Below are 23,638 nucleotides of genomic sequence, written 5' to 3'. Positions count from 1 at the left end.
CAAGACATGGTCCTTCTGTCAAGGACGTCCCTCCTCATCCAGCCAGGACAGGGACAAACAACCCAGGTGATGACGGAGAAGGCGTAAGTAAGCAGGGGGTGATGGGGACACAGGAGGAGGCCACAAACTGTGAGGGGAAATCAGGGACAGCTCCAGGAAGACAGGACATGGATCCGATTCTTAAAGGAAAGGCCAGTCTCCGCACTGGGAGTCAGGAGAGCCCATGCAGGAGGTGGCTGAGGTCTCCGCACCCCGGCTGACTTCTCCCCAGACCATCTGCCACATATACTGTTTCCACCAAGAGTCGTCTCCCCAAATTCCCCACGTTGTGCCATTACCATCACCTCCCCTCCAACACACACACACACACACACACACACACACACACACACACACACACGGCTCTTTCCCTCCAAAATACAGTGTGACCGGGGGCAAGTTACTTAACCTCTCTGGGGCCTTGGTTTCCTCAGCACGCACACAGAAACCCCTTGTTACCCACCAGGCACACAGTGGCTGCTGAGAAAATGCTACACCCCCTCCCTGCCTCTCACCCTTCTCTTCTCCCACTAAGCGGCTAATTCCAAATCATATTCATCTTGGCACACCCCTACCCAGAAGCACAGTAACAGTGTTCAAATAAGGGTTAACAAGAGAATGAATGAATGAATGAATGAATGAATGAATGAATGAATGAAGAAATTCCTATTTAAAGCCCACTCAGCAATGGGGCTGAGATCCAGAAGCGGAGCCCCCAGTGCTCAGACCCCTGAAGGCGCATTACGTGTACAATCACCAGCTGTGCCAAGAGAGACCTGGGAATCCAAACCGCTACACAGGGTCACACCCCACCAGGAAGTGGCTCCGCTGAGGATGTAAGCCCAGGCGGCACCTGCCCCTCCGCACAGCTCCCCTCCCCCAGGCTGGGGGGGGGCTCATGGCCACCTGGACAGAACTGCCCCCACAGACGCCTGCGGGCAGCCCTTCACTGGCTCATAGACCGTCCACGCTTCCCAGCCATTCTGTGAGGCTGTCCATACGTCTAGACCAGACGACCCCGGTTCACAGGGGCCAAGCGAGTCACCCAAGACCAGGCCGGGAAGAGCAGAAAAGACGGTGCCCTAGAGCCCATTCCAGAACAATTTCCTTGGCATGAGGGCCTGAACCTGACTTCCCAGGTGCCGTGGGAGGAGTGAAGGGCCCACAGCCCCTGCCCACACCACTGCCATCAGGACATCAAAAGGACACACAGGGTCCCCCAATGCCCTCTGCCCTCGGGGCTCCCTGCGTTGACCTCTGTGTCATATCTTCACCCTCAGTTCCAAAAGCAGGCTGAGCCAAGCCCAAGACAGGTTTTGGAATGTATGACTCTAATAATTTGGGGGAAATGAGCTAAGCAGAGAGCCCACAAACTCCGTATTTCCAAAATGAAAATGTTTTCTTTCCTGTGTGTTTTTTTTCTCTCATGTCCCTTTTCTATCGAGGTTTAACTGAATCTTGAGCCTACTGGGTGGTGATTTCTGACAGGCGATGTCCCCAGCACTGGCAGGCCCCACGCGCCCCTCCCGGCCACTGCCCGGCCTCTACAGCCAGGTGCGACTGTCCAGTGCTGAATGGCACGCAGACACATACAGTGCGTTTCTTTCGTGTCTGGCTTCCTTTGCCCACGTCACCTCCACGAGACTCACCAGCTCCTTAAGTGGGACCTTGGGTTGTGCATCTTGACTGTTGTGTTTATGCTTTTCTTTCCTTTTTTTTTTTAAAGGTCAGGTCCAATCCAACCCTTTCTTCCCTATCTGTGTCACTAAGGGCAGATACTGGACCACAGACCAGCTCATCCCATGATTCCTGTTCCACCATTTGTCCCACGCTGGTCTGAGCTTTAAAGCATTTCCATTTCCACGTCTGGCAACCAAACGTCACTGAGAGAGCTCCCTCTGTCCTCTGAGTGACACTGGTGCTAAGGCAGCTGCCAGCTCAGGGGCAGGAGGGAGGCAGGAACGCGCTGTGTGGCAGGGAGGGGTCCCTCGGTCTCACGGCCACACGTGGCGGGAAGGAGGGCGGGTTCCATCTCAGCCAAAGCCAGGAGGGCTGGCACGGGCCCTCATCTCCACCGAGGAAGCCTCACCACACCCTCGCCCTGTGCCCAGCTTCAGAGAACCGGACAAAGCTCGGCCATTTGCCACTGGTTTCCTTTTACCAGATCAGGACAAGAAAAAGGCCACGCTCTCCAGGTTCCTTCTCACTCTGCCCACAGACGAGGCTTTGTGTGAGGCTCCTGAGGGAAACAGTGTGGCGCTTCCCCAAAACATCAAGCAGCCCAAGTTGACGGGGTGCCCCCGACAGATGACTATGTGAACAAAATGTGGTCTGTGCCTACCAGGGAATGCTATTCAGCCCTAAAAAGGAAGGCCATTCTGACACCTGCTACCACGTGGATGAACCTTGAGGACATTATGCTAAAAGGATGCATACTGTGTGATTCCGCTTATATGAGGCACACAGAGCATCACATTCATAGAGACAGAACGGAGGTTGACAGAGGCTGGGGGGCTGGGGGTGGGGGAATTGGTGCTTAATGGGGACCGAGTTTCAGTTTGGGGTGAGAAGAAAGTTCTGCAGCTGGAAGGGGTGATGGTTGCACAACAGCGTGAAGACCACGGAACTGTACGCTTGAAAATGGTTAAGATGTAAATTTTATGTCATGTGTGTTTTACCACAATTAAACATTTTAATGGGCAAAAATGTAAAATGCTAAGAAAAGGAGCAGCAGGCAGATACAAGAAAAACTAAAGCAGAAGTCGTGATATTAATATAAGACAAAAATGCAATTCAAGGCAAATATCATTAAATAAGACAATGAGAATCATTTTCTATTTTTAAAAAATCAGTGAGGGTTTACAGCCACAGTAAGTGCAAAGTGGGAGGAAGACACAGAGGGTGTAGAACTGCCAACCGGAGAGAAAGGACAGTGAGGGCCTCCTCTCCCTTCTCCCACTGGCTCCCAACACCACAGCCGGAGAAAGAAAAGATCTGTGCTGGGCAAGAAGGCAAACGGCTTTGGTCAGACCGAGCACGTCCTAGTCCTGAATCGAGGACATTTCATGCACACGTTTCTCAAGTCTTGAAATCTTCAGAACAAGTCCCAGGCTCTGAATGACCTCCCCTCCTTTGGCTTCTTGTAAAATGAGGTTTTGCACCCTGGAGGGCCTGAGCGGTGGGGAGGCTGGCAGCCTCCACATGAGGATCCATCTAGAACTGACACATAGATTCCTCTGCTTCTTAGCAGTAAAAGCCCCAGCCTCAGCTCTGCCTACCGAGCCCCTCCCTCAGAGCCCTGGCTCTTTATCGCTTGCTTCTCTCCCTTCACACTTCACGCTACGAGGCAGGGAACACTGGCTCCATTTTACAGATGAGGAAACTGAGGCTCAGAGAAGTCAAGTGACTAAGCTAAGGTCCCAAGCAGGGGACTGAGCTGGGATTCAAGTTTATGACCTGGCAAACTCCAGAGCCCAATTCTTAACTGTCAGGCTATGGTGCCGTTGGGAGGCATTCAAACAAGCTGGGGGACTTCACAGCCTGGCACCCAGGGAAGGCCTGGGAAAACAGGACACAGAGTCGCCACGGCCAGATGAGGCCCACAAAGATCAGATGATCCCTTAGCAAAAATCTCATTGATTCTCCCGGAGAGTTGAGTTTTCAAATCACTCATATCTAAGAGTCTATTTGATACAACAGATGGGGAAGGCAGATAGGAGAGGAACGATCAGAGAGGGGCACGAACAGCCAAAAGTCACACAGTAAGCCCCCATCGAGTTAGGTCTAGCAACAACCAGGCCTCATCCCTCAACCCCAGAAGCAGCCAGACCCCACGAAGGCCCCCCGAAACGTGCCCTCGGACAACATTCCGGGGGGCACCGGGATACAGATGGAATTCTCTGAAGTCCACACACACCTGCCTGCCAGCCTGACGCTCTGCTCTGCCCTCCGTTTTTTAGTGCTAATTAATTTGGATGGAGATGTCTTTAAAACGAGACTTACGTCGGGTCCTCCCCACTGTCTGTGAACCAATTTCATTACAACAGAAACCGTGTTGCCAAAATGAGAAAGCCCCTCCTTTTCAGGCCTGTGCCCTTGAAGGCATCTTATTAGAAAAGACCATTTCTTAATTAACATTTTTGATCTTTAATCCATTACACATCCCTTTAATCCTGTACGAGGTGCGACTGGCCCACTTCCTCGGGCTGGCTCTGGGCTGTGCGGGGCTGGCAATTTCAGCACTGAGGGCTCGCTCACAGCTGGACTCCGCCGCGGACAGTCTGCGGCTCCCAGACACCACCCCTGGACTGGCCACGGGTACATTTCTCGAGCGGGAGCCTGGAAGGGGGGCTCGGCACAGATACCCCCAGATGGGCCAGTCTGCAGATGAGAGTTCATTTCATTAACCCCTGAACCCCATCTCTTCTTGCCCCAGAATGTTTCCAGCAAAGGCTGTTTTAGCAGCTCTGGCTCCCGCCAAGCACGAGAGCCACTCGGCTGGTCTTCCGTCCCATTTGCACGACTCTCAAGCAACTTGACCGTGTCTATAGCAAGAGCTGGGTCCAGCAAGGTCATAGCACCCCACCTTGGAAAGCTTCATACCTGCCCGGTGACCCCTCCTTCCTGAGGACTGTCTTCGTTGGGTGTTGGCCCATCTGGGTTTCCTCCCAGCTCCCTGACCACCCAGCCATCTCAGTCTCTCCTCATCACATAACCTTCAGTGCTGAACGCCTGCCCGGACGCACACTTCCGCTCCTTTGTTCTGTCCGGGTTCACTGGCCATGCAGCGCGTCCGTCCCAGCTCCAAGCACCAACTACACAGCTGTGACACCCAAATACATGCCCGGTTCCACCCTCCCCAGGTCGCAGGACCATCATTCCAGTGCCCACCCGACCCCTAGGAGGCATCTGAGACAAATGGCCAAAGCCCAACTCCTGAGCCCCGCCACCGTCTGCACCAGAGGGGCTCCTCCCAGACCCCCGTCATAGGAAGGGCACCTCCAGCCAGCCAGCTGCTCCTTTTTTCCTCCGGACACCCAATTCAGCCACCGATTCTGCTGGCCCTGCCTCCGAAAGAAATTCTTGCTCTGACCTCTTCTCACCTCCTGACCTTGGTCCCAGCCTCTATCATCCCTCACCTGGATGAGCACATGCTTCACTCTTACCACACACACTCTTACCACACACAACTAAAGGGGGCCTTCCCCCCGCTGCCCCAGCTTCCCTTCAACTCAGGGCGAAACCCCCAGTGCCCACTACGACTCGAGGTCCTACAAGAGCTGCTGCCTCCCTCTGCCCCTGGTTCAGGCTGGTCCAGCCACAGGGATGTCCTTTCTTCTTTCTTCAGCAAGCCCAGCTCACTCCCACTGCGGGGACGTCTGGAACACCGTTCCCACCCCTGCATGACTCACACCCGCTCTGCCCCTTCCAGGCACAGAGGCTTTCCTGACCGCCCCATCCAGACGGCCCTCTCCTGCCCACACCCCATCACTCTCCAACGGGCCACCTCCCACTGAAAACATACGAATTTCTGCATTTACTTTGCTGGGCGTCGTCTCCTCCACTGGACTGCACACAGACTTTGTCGGCCCTGTTCACCTAGCACAGTGCCCGCGCTTAGTAGGTGCTCAAGAATATTTCTGACTGACAGAATGAAGCCTGTTGGGATCTTGCCAGCAGTACCTCAGGCTCACAGCCACCACACGCCATCAAGGAGCGGCCCTGCAATAGCAGCACTGAGGTTCATCCAGCAGCAACCAGGAAGGCGGTTAGACATTCAGTAGCACTTCCTGGTGATATACGTCCTGAGAAATTGTTCCCCAGTGAAGAAAGCACGGCTTGAGCCTCATTACTGGGTTACTAGCAGGGAGGGAGAGAAATGGTCCATAGCGGCAGGGGAGATGGAGCCTATGAACAGGTAAGGAAAAGGGACAAGCCAGCACATGGTCCTTCAGGCTTCCTTCCCCAAGGGCAGGATGGGACTTCATGGAAAGAGCAGGCCCCCAGGACACACACATGCAGAGGCTTCACAGAGGGCAGCAGGAGTCTGGGCTTGAAAAACATGCAGCTTTGCGTAGGTGACGGGGGGAGACGAGGGCATTCCGGGAGGCGGGCAGAGCCCAAGCAAAGGCATGGGGTTAGAATGCGGACGCAGCACACAGGTCTCTCCCGTAAGAGACCCTTCCTGGGCTTGAGTCCTCCACCCCAGTCTCGACTGCCAGCAAAATGCTCCAGTGAGACCCTCCCTGGGACCACCCTGCCTCAGGGCACCATGACCTCCCAAGGCTCCTGGTGGTCCCTGAGTCTGGCTAGCCGCAGAGCTGGGCCCAGAGCGTGGGGCTCCGGACTCCCAGTCCAGTGCTCCAGCCATTCCCCACTCCCTAAGCTCCCCCTTATCTGCCGTCCAACCTACCAGCCCAGACCTTGACCTGAGCCCTGGAGGTCATGGTGCTGCAGAGCACGAGGTGACAGGCCCTTTCCCCAGCAGCAGGAGGCCCAGGTGCCCAGGCCCCGCCGTCCCCTTGCCCAGGCTAGGGATGGGGGGTGCTGGTTGGCTGAGCCCCCATGGGGCCAGGTGTAAGCAGCAGACTGGCCAGTCTCCCCGAAACCAGACAAGCTCCTTGATGGGGAGCTTCGCCATGGCCTGAGCAGGTATCTGCCATCTGGCCAGGCCCCAGGAACTGGGCTGGGGATGGTGCCCAGGGGAAGTGGGGCGGGGGAGACCAAGGGTACCACCCATGATGGGGACAATTCAGCACCTACCACACACCCCGCCCCTGCACACTGGCACATGCTCCACCCTTCAGCCTTGTGGTCCCTTCACAAACCAGTGGGTCAGACACAAGCCCATCCCTGGTGTCAGGATGAGGGGGCGGGAGCCAGGTTCTGAAGTTAGCCGATGAGGCCAGACCGTCATCTGGCCTGAGCTACAGCTGCCGTGGATGGGGACACACTGTGAGCTGCTAGGCTCCTACCTCAAGAGCGAGGGATGAAGACACACATCTCAAAACCCCCGAGTCACAGCCACTTGCCCCATGAGGGGTCCCCCACATCCTGGGCTCACGCAGGCAGCCGCACTAACTGCAACACCCTGTTTAAACTGGTGTTGCCCTCTTTGGAATATGTGTGCATCTAAACAGGGAGACGTTAAATGAGCTAGCAATGACCTGACATGTGCACACAAATTGTGATCAGCAAGGTAGAAGACGGGCTTAGGTGACTGTGCTGCAGTGCAGCTCTGCCGCACACTTGCTGTGTGACATTGGGCAAGACCCCCAGCCTCTCTGAGGCTCAATTTCCACCCATGGACAATAGGAACGACAATAACACCTATGGTCAAAGCACTGCTCAAGGATCCACTGAGGTAATGCCTGTGGAAATGCCTGTTTGAGGGAGACGAGGGGGCAGAGTGACAAGCACAATGGGCCTTGGGGACGGAGAGATTCGAGTTCGAATCCTGCCCAGGCGGTTAGCAACCAGCTGACCCTGATCTCTGTAGGAGCACGCTGCTCGGGCAAGTAGAAACACACATGAAGTCAAGGCCAGGACCACAGGGTCCAGGGCACTCAGCCCCTAAAGCCATGCCACGGGGCGCAGCTGTGGCCTTCCCTAAGGGGCGGGTCCTAGGCAGCCTGGCCCCAGGCCCCTGGGGGTCCCCGGCTCTGTGGCTTTGTAGGAGTCAGGGGCTCTGGCTAGAATCCCAGGCTGGCCGCCTCTCTTTTCTTTGTCTCTCCACATTTGGGGAAGGCATTTCCTCCTGCCCAGGCCTGCGGGTCAGATTTCCACCCAGATGGAAAGTCCCACACAGGGGCCCCCAAAGGAGAGCTCACCATGGAAACTCCACAGGGCGCCCGCCAGACACAGGGGCAAGTGGCCACCGCAGGCCTTCAGGGGGCCCACAGTCCAGCCAACTGGGAGGAGGGAGGGGGCAGGAGGGGCTCCAGCAGGGCTTTACGTGTCAGGCATAGAACAATATTCATACACACGTGCAGAGCAGAGAGGGGCTGAGTGTCTGGGGCGGGGGGTTGCATTAGGCGTGTGTGTGTCTGTGGAGAGACTGAATTAGGAGCCCCAACCCTAAGTCTCTTAACCTTTCTGAGCCTCAGTCACCCTGACTCTGCCCCCTGGAGGCTGGATTCCACTCCGATAAGATGAGGAAAGACGAAAATTCTGAAAAAGTGAACAGGGGTGGGGAGCGGCCGGATAAAAACCCTCAGGCCCAAGCATTCCAACCGTGGCCAGATTACAGTCTGGGCAGAAGAGATGGGACATGGTCGGCGAGGAGACCTGAGCTGTTGAGCTCAAAACATAAGGATGGAAACAGCTTCCCAAACTGTCCCAAGACTCCACAAATTGGGGATCATAGGTGGTCCTCCAAAAAAGGGAGGTGGTTTCTGAGGTCTAAAGCACTGAAGAGCCACCCCGCAAGACTCACGGCGGGCGACCACTGGCACGGAGGTCCTACATGAAAGCAAGCTGTGTGACCGCATTTAACCAGGCACTTAGGAAAGTAACCTGAGCAGGTGGCCAAGACGCAGTCTCTGCTCAGATCCCTCCAGGCCACCCCGCGTGTAACGCACGGCTGTGGTGTGCACTAAGGCCCTGAGCGTGTTTCCAGGGTCCGTTTAAGAAAGACCTCTTGGAAACACGAGTCTGTGCCGTGTGCCACATTGTGACTGAGACAGCGCCTGTTGCTTGCGCAATGATTAATGAGGACGCACACAGCAAATTCCTCATCATTTAGTGCCAGGGCTGAACGTTCCTGTGTCCTGAGTACTTGGATCTGATGGAGGCGGCCACGCTGCCCCCCAGCCTATTTCTCGTTGGGCCGAGGCTGCCAGGAAGCTCACCTGAACAGTGAGCCTCACCTTAGGCTTCCGACAATGAGCTCTTTCCCTGATGACTGTAGCTGCCCTGTGACACATGGGCCACCTCGCCTCATTGGTTCATCAGCACCAGAGCTGGCGTGTCCTGGGTGTTTGTTGTGTGCCAGGCTCTGCGCTCTGACGTATCCTTAGAACAATGCCACCAGGTGGGGCTTCAGTCTCCCCACTTTACAGATCAGGAAACAGGCCTGGGAAGGCGAAGAACCTCAGCAAGGGCAACCTCACAGCTAATAAGCGAATAGCACTGCTGAGTGTTCACCGGCTCACTGTCTCGTCCCTCGAGGCTGAGTCCTGGCGGGCAGGACGCCATTGGGTCCTTGGCCTAGCAGGGTGCAAGGAGACTCCTGTGATTAAGGTGATGAACGCATTGGGGGTGAATCCAGGACTCCAACGAGAGTGTGTGTGCTTCCAAACCTGCGTCCCAACTCCTGTCTTCTGAGTCTTTAGGGCTTGGTAACCCTAAGCCTAACCTTAACCTGAAACGTAACCCAAACCGTAAGACGAGACCTAAGCTGACTTGTAGCACAGTCCCAGATGAGGTGATTAATAACCAATACACTGCTTCCTGCCCAGCTTTATCCTCCGTTCTGTGGGTGCGGCAATCTGGCCGCAAAGGCTCGGGCAACAGAAACACGGCCTCCAGCACAGATGGTGGGAGCACGTGGGGTCTGCAGGAGGGAGAGGTTGGCGGGCTGGGGTCAGGGGCCCCTCCCGGGAAGCCTGGGCAGACCTGAGCCGGGCAGGCCGAGGCCGAGGCTGGAGCAGCGGACAGTGGAGCAGGCACGCCGCCGCACTGGCCCCGCTCACAGAAGCGGCTACTCTGGCCTGCGAGGGCCAGCCCGGCGGGTGGGGAGGAGATGCCCAGCCTGCTTCCTGCCCATTTGTGGCTGGCCAGGAGCCCCGCAGCCAGCACAGGAAATAACAGGGGCCCCCAGAGGCCGCCCATGCAGGCCCTGCTCCGCAGCCGCCCAGGGAGGGAAGGAGGCCATTGTCGGCCTTTGTTTCAGTTTCCCCAGCATTGCTCGGGCTCCAAGAGGCCCCTGGGAGCTAACAAAGCTTCCCCCCCACCACAGCTGTCCAGCCTCCCCAGCCCAACCCTGGAGACAGGCCCACCAGGCCCCTGGGCTCTTAAAGGGGCAGGTGCAGGGTGGAAATGAAGTCATGTCCAAGTTGGGGGTGGGGGCACCTGTGGGCCAGAGCTGGCCGTGCAGGCCAGCAGACAGATGGGCGCTGGCCTCTGCGTCTGCACCCGGTCAGCCCAGCCCGGGGCCCAGCAGCAGGAGTGTGAATCTTTGGATGGAAAGAATGTCTGAGGCCCTGGGGGTACAACAAAGAAACCAAAGAAAATGAAGAGCAAGGAGACGAGCTGGGCCTGCTGACGAGTGCCTGGTGGGAGCGCGGCTCTCCTCCTGGAGCACAGACATCCCAGCAGCGGCTCTCGCTGCCCATCTGCAAGCCGAGGGTGTCGATGGGCGTGGGGGGCACGTGTGCGCATGTCCAGGTATGTGCGCACGGGTGTAAGCATGTGCATATGTGCACTGGGTATGTGTGGGCACACACGCGGTCCTCCCTTGGTATCTGCGGGCGACTGGTTCCGGGACGCCCACGGATACGCAAATCCTTGGATGCTCAAGCCCTTACCTAAGATGGAGCATTTGTATAGAGCATTTGTAGTCTCTGTGCATACAGACTGCAGCAGGGTCTGCCTACACATCCCGTCAATCTCAGGGAGTCAGCGTGTTGCTCGGCAAATTCAAGTTTTGCTTATCGGAACTTTCTGGGATTTGTTTTCTGAATATTTCCAATCTGCAGTCCGCAATGCAAAACTCACAGATACGAAGGGCCAACTGTATATGCGTGCATGTGTGACTCTGTCTGCACACTTCTTTGTGTGCACGTTTGTGGGTGTGTGTGCATGTGTGAGGTCTGGAGGAACACATACGTGACTGTATGTGCACTGAGGGAGAGTACGTGTTGTTGGGGAGTACGTACGTGTGAATATATGCCCAGTGTGTGCACTGAGGTGTGTGTGCCTGTGTATTGCACGTATGAGTGTACGTGTGTAAATGTGTGCATGTGAGTGTGCGTGTGCCTGTGTGTGTTTGTGAGCGAGTGTGTGTTGTGTGTACGCGTGCACTGTTGAAGACCACGCTCAGACTCGTGCCCACCATCAGTCGTGCATTCCCACATTGGCCCCGGTGGCCTCTCGCTGATGGGGCGTCACTATAACGACCGCATCAGGGCTCTTAGCACATCCTGGTGGATGCCCTTCCACAAGGACACATGACATCTCCTCTAAATCCCAGTCACTGCGAATTAGCAACTGCAGAGTGCGGGTCCTAGACTCAGACAAAACCAACCCAGGTTCAAATCTCTGCTCTGGCCCCAACGAGCTGTGAAACCTGCACCAGCCTATCCACCTCGGAGCCTCAGTTACGCACCTATGAGATGGGAACGATGCTTCCTCCCACCTGCGGTTAAAGAGGGTTCAGTGAGAAGGTGCTGTCAGGTGCACAGCCTGGCCCCAGTCAATGCTCACTAGATGGTTAGTACTTTTTCACAGTTATTGCAGTCGCTTGTGATACGAGCTAGTTGTGAGGACACAACAGGGAGCAAATCAGGCACTGCCCCTGCTTCCACAACTCGTAGGGTTTACAAAGCACTTAGCCCTGAGAAAGAGAACAGCATAGGCAGAAATGCATCCTCCTTACTGGATTCAGCATCAGTCTGACGTGCTAACTCTCACCACTGTGGCAGCAGCCAGCGGTTAAAGCACTCAGCCACACCAAGGGAGAAAGAATGATCGAAACAATGGCATCAGTTAGCCAGGTGCAGCCTGTGCACACATGGAGAGTGTGTGTGTGTGTGTGTGTGTCTGTGTGTGTGCGCGCGCGCGCACATATACACACACGCACACCCACACCTGCCTCACACCTGCCCGGACACTCCAGGATTTTAAGGGAATGTCAGCTGAGATGACAACAGCCTAATCTCCGTGGATTGCCACAGCACTGACCATACCCACCCCTGGAGCTGGGCCCGGCAGAGTGCCCGCCCAGGAAGCCAGGACCAGCCAGGCGACATGACTGGGCTGACCTTGGCCATTTCCCACTGGGCACTGACCCATGGCGGCCCAGTCTGCACCAAGCCCCTCCCAGGGAAGGAAACTGATCCCATGACAGCCTCAGGACCTTTGCCTTTCAGAGTGGACCCTGCCCACCCCGCACCAACCCCACCCTGGCTTTTCCACTTGGGAAATGAGCCATGCCCCAGCAACCAGGGTCAGATGAGAGAGGATGGTCCCTGAGGACTCAGTCTCACCTCAGCCCTGCAAGAGTTCCCTACCCACTGTGGGCAATGCCCAGGGACTGCCAGTCAAGACGGGGGGAGGCACGGGAGGGAGGAAAGGAAGGGTCCATCCGAGCCTTCTCTGTCACTGCACAGATCCAGGCTCAGAGCTAAGCCCTGATCCAAACTTCCCTCAGTGTGGTCTCAATAGCAAGAATAAAAGAGCAGAGCACCAGGTGCCACCCTAGAGGGCTAGGGCCAACCCACATGGATGCCCTCATATAATCCTCACAGAGGCCCTAGGAAGCAGGACACTAATCCCCATCTCAGATGAGAAAATGGAAACACAGAGAGGTTAAGTAACTTACACAAAGTCACACAGCGAATAAGCATCTGGACTTCAAACCCAATTCTTGCTTTTAACTAAGTGAACAAAGATCTGGCCCTGAACTGCCATGGGCAAATACAGGCCAACAGGCAGAGGTGAAGTTCTCCACCTTGGCAAACATGTGCCAGGTACCTGCCAGTTACCAAGCTAGGGCTAGGCTCTGGGAGCACAAAGAATCACATGGTCACTGCCTGAGGAGTGAGGAGAGCAGCAAGGGAACTGGGCCCCAAAACAAGGAACATCATGACCAAGCAAAGGGCCAACCAAGATCAGGGCCACCCCCAAGGCTCAGGGGCACAAAGGAAGGCACAAACATTATGGCAGGGCTATCATGGTATGCTTCCTGGAGGAGGTGTCCTTTATGCACTTCGAAGGATGAGCTCGTAGAGCAGAGAGCCCAGCCAGATGAAGGCCAAGAGGAGCAGGCCAGAGGGCTTAACTCAGCAAACCCTTGCAGTCCTTGGTACCCAGGGCACTGTGTGGGCTGGCAGCATCAACGCCACTCTGGAGCTGATTAGAAATGCAGAATCTCAGGCCCCACTTGTGAGTCAGAATTCTCACTTTAACAAGATCACCAGAGTTACATGAACAATCAAGTTTGAGCAGACCTGGTGTAAACCACGCCTGGACAACACAGGAGACGTCCCCAAAGTCACGAGAAGCAATGTCCCATCACGCCCACACCCACAGACACGCTTCACTGTGTCCCTGGTTTACAGCGAGGCTTCAAGTCACCAAAGGATTGCTGATTTCCACAGCACCCCAGTGGGTCCTCAGGCCTTAGGCAGGGTCAGATACCATTGAGACACGCCCCTACCTTCAGGGAACACCCAAGCCTGAAGAAAGCAGGACCAGGACCACATTACTGACGCCCCTGAAAAGCCCAACAGCACCAGGAGAGGAGAAGGGGGCAGCCAGGGGCTGAGAAGGGGGTTCATGGGGGTGAACGGCCCGAGTCAGCAGGGCTGGAGCAGGCTACCTCACCGCAGAGCAAGGGTATGATAGCAGAGCAGCTGCTGCGCGCCAGACTACAGGTACAAGACAAATGGCACGGAGACCCTGTCTCTGAGGAAGCCCCGAGTTCACCCAGAGAGGCGAAAATCAGCAAGACAAGCCCTATTCCATGGACATGAAACCGAAACCATCAGCCAGGACAGAGGGGAGGAAAAGGGAGTCAGAAGAGACACCACAAACGCCCTCGCACACACCCAGGACACGTGGACACGCGTGCATGGCAGACATGACACAAAGGAAGTGACATAAAGTGCAGCCCAGCAGGGGCCCCTGGCTGGTCCAGAGCCAGAGGAAAGGGGTGGGCAGGAAACACCACATCCCCCTCGGAGAACTGGTCCAAGTCAGCTCTAGCGGCCCAGGATGTCACACGGAGGGGCACAGAGGCCCCAGGGCCCCCAGAGGAATGAGTAAGGGCTGCAGCACTTGGGTGCACACACAGACACACACACGTGCACACACACACACACACACACACACACACACAAGTGCATACAGGGCACAGATACCCTACCTCGTGGGCTGCTCACCATGGTAACAGAGTGGCCACTTCTCGGCTCCAGTCACCACCTGAAGGTTTCTGAGGCCTCCTGTGCCAGGGGAAGCAGCTCTAACAAAGGCACAGGCCGGGCCGGCCTGGCCGGGGCTCCACCGTGCAGCCCAGCTGGCGCATGCCTGCCACGCTCCCCGGTGAGCTCGGGGCCACCAAGTCTTCCTCCCCAGCCTGCCTGGCTCCACTTAGCTCAATTCCCCACAGATGCCCCAGCAGAGCTAATGAGAAACTCCCCAGCTGGCCCCACATAAAAACGCATTTCATAAGTCTTTAAAATGCTGGGAAATTCTACATCTATTTAGAACTTTTCTGCTCCTTTAAATTGTCCCCTGGTCCTCATCGAGAAAAATGACTGGGTTGGGGGCTTAAGCACAGGGGTGGACAGCACTGCCAAGCCCGCCAGAGCCAAAGGGGCCTGGGCAGCTGCCGGCATTGGCCACCAGACGGTGGGGACAGAGCGAGGCCAGGACATCCTCACCGATGAGCCAGGTAGGAGGTCACTGAGGAAAGAACTGGAAGGAGCCAGGCGGGGAGGAGGGAGATAGGGAAAGGCTCTCCAGCCTTGATCTGAGGATCGAAAGAAAAAGTTGAAAGGTGCTGGGAGCCCCTAAGAAAAATTCCAAAGGAGAAAAAGACCGGTCCCCTGCACGCAGACGTCAGTCACAGCATTATTTATAATAGCCCCGAGCTGAACGCAGCCCAGGTGTCCAATAGGGGAGGTGTGTAGGAAAGAAATACCCATCCACCCAGTGACCCCAGCAGCTACTGAGACGGAAAGATCTGTAGGTACGGGGGTTACATGAAGCTCAGGCCTCACGGGGGCACCATGGATTCCATTGGCCCTTCACCCAGACTTCACCCAGGTAGAAGGTTTGTGCACACTCAGATGGAGCTGGAAAAAGGGCCGAGAGAAATACGAACAGAAAGTGTACAGAAGTACAGCGTTGCGGGTGGAGTTTCTGTGAAGTAGTTGAAATAATAAATACGTGCTCTAGGAAAACACAAGTGGGGTGAGGGGAGGCGGGGGGAGGCAGCTCTGAGAAGGTTCAGAAGTGCAAGCTGGGCTGCACAGAGGCTGCAGTCTCTGGACATTTCCATCCACTGCACTCATCCAAACCTGGAGGGTGCAGGGGGTGAGGGGGCTGTAGCTCTGTCAGGAGTGGAACACTGACCACCCTCCCTACCCCACTCCTTACCCAGAACCTGGTCAAAGGGAAACTTAAGGTCCCTGGCACCCCTCTACAAGGGGCCCCCAGGACATCTGATAGCCAGCACTCAAATCTCCCACCTGAGCAGGTCCCAGAGCCCAGAGTCCTAACGCCAGCCTCCCCCTGCAAACTGCACCCACGCCCAACGCCCAGCAACGTCCCAGCAGGGGCCCATGGGGAGGCGGGTTGGGCTCAGGCAGGCGGGAGTCCCTGCAGAGAGCCTGGCCCAATGCTTTCCAGGCTCAGCCTTTGAAGATGGGAAATGTGTGCAAGGCCTTCAAAACATGCAACTCTCCTCCTTCCCGGCAGCAAACCAGGAGGCCTGGCGCTGGTTAGGCTTCTCCACCTGACCCAGGAAGGACCAGGACACAGAGCTGACCCCTCACCTAGCCACTGCGTCCGCTCTCAAATGAAGAGCCTGGAACAACTTTCCCACCGCGGGTCTGCCACTTACAGAGTAGGTGCTACATTCACGCGTAACCTGCCTGGGTTCCAATCTGGGCTCTGCACTTCCTGGCTGTGTTACCCTGATCAAGTCACAAGCATCTCTGTGCCTCAGTTTCCTTGTGTGAAAAGCACTGAGGAGGAGGCCTGGCTCCTAGAAGCAGCTTATAAATGGGAGTGAGGGCTCCATGAACCAGGACAATGAGACCTGTCACGTGGCAAAAAGGCCTAACACTCTGATCACACCAATGAGGTCTCAGGCTTTGGGCCATTGCAAACAACTGCTTGTATCGGTGTTTCTCGCCCACCACAAGCGTGTCTGTCACCACGCCAGAAATAAACTTGGCTAAGCTGCCCAGGAATTGACAATGAGCATTTGTTAACAAATTAACTGTTTTGTATCTCCAGACCACCCTCCAAACCCTCCTCCCACTGCACCCCCAGGCTTGGTCCAAATCAGCCATGTTGGAAGGAAGCCCAACCTGTCCAGAAACTCAGCCAGGAAAGGTAGGAGATTCCAGTGAGACTGAGATTGGAGAACTCCCAGCTCAAACGCAGTGTGGCTGGGCTGCTTCCCTAAAACCCACATTGTAGGGCTCACGACCATCCTGGCACCTGGCACTTACAGATCTCGTTCCAAAGGGCTTGAGGGAAGAGAGCGACCACCGAAGGGAGGCTAGGCTGGAGAAGGGGGGGCGCAGGGAACAGAGAGGCCTGGGACGTCAGGCCTAGGCAGTGGTCGCTTGATAAAGCCACACTTAGCAACATCATAACCGGTGGCCAAGGCTGAAACCCACTGGCAGGACTTTATTTGTCCTGAACAGTGTTTTTCAAAAATATGAGTTGTCCAAAATGAGACACCAGTTCACATAGGAAGGCTAGAATAAAAAATCAAAATGTTACAAAGGAAAATGACCAGTGCTGGTGAGGATATGGAGAATTTGGCACCCTCGTACGTGCTGGTGGGATTGTAAAATGGTGCAGCTGTGGAAAGCAGTCTGGCAGGTCCCCGAAAAGTGAAGCATGGAGTGACCATACGCCCCAGCAATTCCACTCCTAGGTATATGTCCCCACTCCCAAACTGAAAACAAATGTTCAAACAAAAACTTGTACACAAAGTTCACAGCAGCACTATTCACTGCAGCCAAAAGGTGGAAACCACCCACATGTCCATTAACACGTGACTGGAGGAACAAAATGTGGCATATCCCGACAGAAGCACATTCAGTCATAAAAAGGAAAGAAGGGCTGACACAACATGGGCGAACCTTGAAAATATTAGGTTAAATGAAAGAAGCTGGTCAATGAAGACTACATATTCTCTGATTCCATTTACAAGAAACGTCCCGGATAGGCAAATCCACAGACAGGAAGCAGACTGGCAGTTGCCTAGGGCTGGGGTGATGGAAAGATATGGGGTGACTCCTAAGGTACAGGATATATTTCTGAGGTCAGGAAAATGCCCTCGGTTGACTGTGCAGATGGAGGCACATATCTCCGGATACACTAAAATCCACTGAAGAGTACACTTTAAGTGGACCAACTGCATGACAGGGAAAGTATATCAATAAAGCTTCTTTAAGAAGATATGGTTCCTATATTTTTTTCAATCTGATGATTTCGTATGAAATCCAGCTTTCTGGTTTCCCTTTTAAAAGCTCAAAAGATGCGGCAATTCTAGGCCCAGGTGCCCTGGCCAGTCGGCCGGTGCCCTCGGACAGCTGCCCCTGTGGCTGGGTGGCAGCTTACGGCAGCCCCTGCCCTGTGCCACCCGCCCACCCCTGTGGGGACTTCACAAAGGGTTTCACATTCCTAGGGAGTTTGAACCCATAGTCTGGCAAGGCAGGGAGAAGACGGGGGAGGGGGGAGAGCGAGGAATCCGTGAAGTCCCCTGAAATCCCATGCAAAACGCTTTGTGTGTTTGGGAAGAGAATCCACCCTCTTCCAGTGGCCGCTCAAAGGCATGTGTGACTGAAAACAGGTTAAGAACGTCTCCTGCTTAAACTGTCTCATTAATAGGTACTGACCCCTCACCATCCATTTTATGGATAAGAAAAACCAGCGGGAGATGATTTCAAACTGTGCACCTACTAGGCACCCTAGCCCTCAGCTCTGGATGCCATGCTCCTTCCTGGGCTCCGCTCTCAGCAGCCCCGGATTTGCCAGCTGAGGGGTCTCCTCCCAAGATCCCCGGACAGACACTGCTGTGAGCTGGTGGTTCTGTCCCCTCCTTGCCAGGCCAGGCTCTCCATCACTGTCAGGGCTCTGACTCGGGGGTACAACAGAGCAGGCCAGTCCCTGGGGGCGGTGGCCACAGAGTCCCCATGGGCGGGGAAGCTGGGAAGGCCAAGGGTAAGCAGAGCACTGTGTTCTGCCTCTTCCTCGGGTCTCTCCATCACACTCCCTGAGCCCGGGCAAAGCAGGTGCGGGGCCTGCACTGGGCCCCCCACTGGGCTGGCTGGGCCCCCAAAGAGAGGAGCTGCCGGTGCCTACAGCCCTGCCCTCCTCCTGGTAAGATACTCCCAGCCCACCCTGCTCACCTCACCCTGCATTCCTTTGGTCTGGTGAGCCAAGGCCCTCCGTGGCCACCTTGCGTCCCATAATGCCAGGGACCTTCCCGAAGCCCCTACAATGCCGTGCCTTCAGGTCTCTGCTCAGCTGTCTACCTCCCCGTGCCAGGCGCTGCCGAGGTGAAAGCTCAGGCTCTGGCTGCAGGAGGAGTTGGGTTCGAGTCCAGGCTCCACGGCTCACTGGCTGGGGACTGTGGCTCCGCTACTGTCTGCTCCAAACCCCCTTCCCTCTTCCGCCAAATGAGGACAGCAATTCTCAACAGCAGTGCCAAGGGTGGCTTGGGGCGGCTTTGCTCCCCATCATCTTGCCTGGCACCTGCCCCCATTCCCTAATGCGGCCAAGTGACATTTTCTCAGCTTAATGAAAAGCGTGACAGTAAAGCAGCTTCAGCCAGGCCTTTGGTCCTGTCCTCCACCAGATGGCCGCCCCTGACACAGCCCGTGGAGAGATGCTGGAGGTGCTGCTGGAAGGAGCACCCACCGCATCGGGGCGTCGGGCTGGCTCAGTGATACTGGAGGCAGAGCATTTACTCCACGCCTGGCATGTACCAAGGAAGTGTGCGACGAATGTGACATCCCCCACGCCCAGGACTGCCTCCGAAACTGACTGTGTCCTGCCGCCATCTCACAAGCCCCATGCTCAGGGAATACAAGCTAACGTTAACGGCCCAAGCCTAACAAAATTGGGAGGGACAATTTATCACATGCACGCACTATAAAAATCATCAAAAAGGGCCAAAGAAAACCAAATAATCCATTGCCCAGCTGTGGATGATCCAATGCCCAGCAGCTTGGCCCTCCCTTGCCCCATCGCCGAGCAGAAAGTCCAAAGCTGACTGGCACCATGGAGCCGCCAGGCCCAGAAGGACCCACAAGGAGGCACGCGTCTCTTCCCACACACGCACACAGAGCACACTCAGCTCCTGGCTGGAAATGGGCCCCACAAATCAGAGAACTACAGACCACAAGGACCCATACAGCCCCTGGCATTGCCCCTGCCTTCTGCAAACCAGAGCCACCTCACTGCCAGGGATGCACCCTCTGGGGCTTTCCAGCCCCCAAAAGCACTGCCAGTGCCCTCTGGAACCCCACTGCTGTCCCCATCTGTCCTCATCGCCTCTAGTGCCCCTGGGAAAGCAGGGAGGAGGGAGGACCTTCCATGGACGCCATCAGGCTCGGTGCTTTCCTGGTTCAGGGCTTTGGACCACATGGGGATCTTCCTCAGAACAGGCGGCAAGCCTGAGCACATGCACCCCACAACTGCCAGGGTGCCCGATGGGACACGGAGCCTTTAATCTCATTGTGTTTCCTCCAACCATGGGGAATGCATTGCCCCCACATAGACGGAGATAAGACAGGGGCTACATAGCCCCCTTCGCTCCCCTTCCCAGTGCCAACCCCAAGGTGTGCCCTACCACCAGGCTCTCCTCCTGAGAATGAGCACCCCCACCATTCTGGCTTCGGACTCCCACAGACACAACAGTGCCCAAGCCTGGGTCAGCCAGGACCCAGGCAGGACTCTTCAGACTCTCCAAGCAGTGTCTAGACCCTGCTGGAAAGGGCACTGGACCAGGAGTCCAGGAACCTGGGTTCGAGTGCCAGCTCTCCACTGCCCTCTGTTCAGTCCATACCAGCGTTTCCCAAATCTCAGCCATCTGTGAACCATCTTCATGATGCTTGCTGAATCCAAGTATTGTGTACTATTACTTAAAACTTCACCAATTTAATTTTCTCACTTGCATGACGTTAGCAGCATCGTTAAGTCACAAATGACCACAAAATCACAAATTCGATGTGTAACCATTCAAATGTTATATGTCCATATGCCTGAGGCCTGACACCTCATTTCTGGAACTACTGACCCGGAGCAAATCTCTCTTCTTGCCTCAGTTTCCACATCTAAAAGAGGAGGGGGTTGGACAAAATGACTCCCTTGTAGGTGTCCTCAGGCCCAAGCGTTTACAAGGCTGGACTGGTCCCAGCACCCCCATGGAGCCAGAGCCAGCTGCTCAGGGTCCTGGGACAGGGGGCAGGCAGGGAGCCTGTTACCAGGAGGGGTGCTGGCTAGATACAAATGAGAGCTGTGCCCTCTGCTCAGGAGCTCCCAAAGCCCCAAAGCCAGCTCTAACCTCAAGCCCCAGATCACAGAACTTCACAGTTAGAAAAACCTCATTCATCCACCTCTTTTTATAGCTGGGGAAACTGAGGCACAGAGAAGGCGCTTAGGCAAGGACAGAACTCAGCTGAAAACCCAAGTCCCCTGACTGCCAAGTCACCCCATCACCCCATGATGGCCACGCACCCCACCGGTCTGAGCTTCCCCCATGTCTTCCCCTGGAAGCATGGGCTTGGGTCTGCCGGCCTGAGAGTGTAAAGCAGCCCCTTCCAGGGAGGGAATTATGGGAATTCCAATTTCGACTGGAGTTTAAACCTCCTATCAAAGTGGCTTTTACGCAATTAGACTGCAGTGAATGTGCAGAGACGCCCGTAACAGGGAGCTTCCAAGCCCATGCTGTGGGCGTACTGGGGCCCATCTGTATGTGCCCCCAAGAAGGAAACATGGTCCCCTGGACAATCAGGGCATATCAGTCTCTGTATGTAATAGATTTTATTGACCACATGGAACTGATGTAAAAATTGTGTTGCACGGGATAATCTGGATGAGAGACAGGAATGTGACGTGAAGAATATGATTCCCATAACCAGCGTTTGGAGTTCCTGAGCCAGTCTCCCAGGCCCCCCAGCAGCTCCCCATCCCCCAGCCCCTGGGGCATTTACCTGATGCTGTCACGGAGGAATCCCAGGCCAGCGAGAAGTCCGACGCCTCCCCCTCTTCGACTGAAAGAGAGAACAGAGACGAGCCTGTGAGTTTTGAAGTTGCACAAACATATCATCAGGATGGGGAACAGACAAGAAAGACAAATCATTTGTGGGGTGCTTCTATCAGGGCGAGGGTCAAAGCCTACGAAGAGGCCTGCATCGGTTTCACAGAGGTGTCAAATAATCAGAACACGACATGACTAGCAGTAAGCGCTGTACCCGTCTGGTCCCCCAGCTCTGTGCCCCGGCAGACATCACAAATCAATCACCGCACTGTCTCAGAATCTGTCTCCACATCTGCTACAGGCCATTACCACCTGAGACGAAGATATTTGCCAGTCGCACGAACAGAGCAAAGATTCAGACATCTCTCTGACCCCGCAGACATCGTCCTCCTACCAAGAGCCCCTTAGATGTGAAGGCTCTCTCGATTATTCCAAGAGATGAACAAGGTCACTCTCAGAGAATGGTGAGCAGGGGTGCTGTTCTCCACGCTGAGACCTCACCCACAGACAGGCCTGAGGACGTGCTGCAGTCAGCTCTCATGAGGTCAGCAGTCATGAGCCGGCGACGTCAGAAAGCCACTCACCTGTCCACTCCCCCCCAGAGCACCCAGAACAAGGCTGGCCAGGGATGGGGTGTCCCCAGCACCCCACACCCCAGCACGTGAGGCCAGGCTGGTGGCGAGGGCGGCCACGCCCCAGGAGAACACGGAGAAACTCTAACAAGGCTCTTATCCTAGATTAATCCCAGCCTGGGGCAGGTAATAACATTACAGCTAGGTGGTGGGCTTTGTAAAATGGAGCTTTGTTTAAGCCAAAAATGTGCACACACAGTGTTTTCCAGATTTAGAGGCCTGCTGTCAGGTCTGCACGTGCAGGCTGAAGCCACCACGGACCAGCCAGTGTCCGGGCGCTGTGGCTGTCTCTGCACCAGCACACACTGCGAGCCAGGCACTGTGCTGAGTGTTTCAGGCCTCCCTGCGTTTCCTCCTCGTCAACAGACTCTCAGAGGCGCAGCGACGTGCCCGAGGACCTACAGCTAGAAAGAGTCCAGGCAGCGTTTGGGCCGAAACCCAGGATCGATCAGCTGTCTCAGAGGTTGCTCCTGAAACCACTGTACAGCCGGTCCTCAAATGACGTCATTCCATCATGAACTTAACTCTTACTTATACCAATTAGCTGACGGTAAAAGTGGTGTCGTTTGTTACACATCATTTCGCTCAAAGTCACAGAATGTATCAATGACATAAAGTGAAGACTTGCTGTATACTGAGGCGCAGAGGACGCGGTCCTGAATCCGAACAACTCGGGACTGGAAAGCAGCCATCCCCACCGGCCCCCCCGGAAGGCAGGTACCCAGCCTGCTGGGCAGCCGTGAGAGGGGCAAGCCGGCTGGCTTGTGGCCAAATCCCAATTGGGTTCAAATCCCAATTCTGTCTCGAACTCGCTGCATGACCTTGAGCAAATGATTTAACCTCTAGGCTTCAGTATTCCCATCTCCAAAATGGAGATAATAACGGTACCTGAGCCATTGGGTCATTGGGAAGATGGCTGTCACCTGCTGGGCGGTGGCCCACGGACCCCGGGCTGGAACAGCTCTCAGAATTAACCAGTCCTGCTCTGCCTGGCGCTATACTCCTCCACCTCCCTCGCAGAACGTGCTTTATTTTCTCCCTCGGAAACAGCAAGAGGGGACACCCACATCCGTGAGCTACAGGACAAGAAATGCTAACCAAGTGTTCTCTCTTCTCCAAGTTTGCATCCTGAGAGCAGAAACTCGGAATCAAGACAATGAAATGCAGACACGATCTGGGCTGGTACCGAAGCTATTGTTTTCCCAGCTAGTTACAGCTGGGGTGGGGTGCAAACATGCAGCTTTGTAAATAACGGTAAGACCACACATCAGACAAAAATGATATTACTCGCTAAGCCAGTTCCAACCAGGCGGCCTCTGAAACAGGCAGGCTGCTTAAAGCAATCAGAAGCAGCTATGCCTGAGGGGAGCAGCTGTTAACAGCTCCCACTGCCGTGTCTGAAAATCAGTTTCCTGCACGTTGCATCTTTTCCTTACATATATACACATAGGTATACACGTGCACACACACACACACATATACATATATTTGCGTCGATTAAGAGGTTGCTGACAACCTGTACGGTCACCCTGCTGCCATTTTATTGGAACCTTCAACAAGGTCTGCGTGGGTCTCTACCTGGTCAACAGCAGGTACCAAGACACGAAGGCATGGCCCTCGTTCTTCCTTTATCCCGTGTACCCCAGGTGTCAGGACAAACAGCCCCCACATTTGGGCCCACTCAATGCTCTTTGCTTGAGACGTGTGACCTCGCACGTCACTACACCGGACGGTGTCCCCAAGATGCCCAGTTCTTCCCTCCCTCAGACCTGGCTTCAGCCATCATGGGAAGGAG

The 23,638-nt window shown here is 55.3% G+C and overlaps 1 protein-coding gene across 2 annotated transcripts in view; it reads right to left on the bottom strand.

Moving 5' to 3' along the window:
* The window catches only part of ZNF423 (zinc finger protein 423), a 299,433-nt gene that overhangs the window by 221,300 nt on the left and 54,495 nt on the right, over positions 1-23,638 (bottom strand). For both annotated transcript variants that reach the window (XM_074314929.2, XM_074314928.2), the window contains exon 2: positions 21,165-21,224. In XM_074314929.2, coding sequence (XP_074171030.1) covers positions 21,165-21,224 — 60 coding nt within the window. The remainder of the gene's footprint in view (positions 1-21,164; positions 21,225-23,638) is intronic.

The sequence above is a fragment of the Rhinolophus sinicus genome, chromosome 8 (genome assembly GCF_057876585.1).
Source record: "Rhinolophus sinicus isolate RSI-liver-muscle chromosome 8, RSI-T2T, whole genome shotgun sequence".
Lineage (NCBI taxonomy): Eukaryota > Metazoa > Chordata > Mammalia > Chiroptera > Rhinolophidae > Rhinolophus > Rhinolophus sinicus.
Note: the sequence above shows the minus strand (reverse complement) of the source record. Positions and strands in the feature narration are given on the sequence as shown.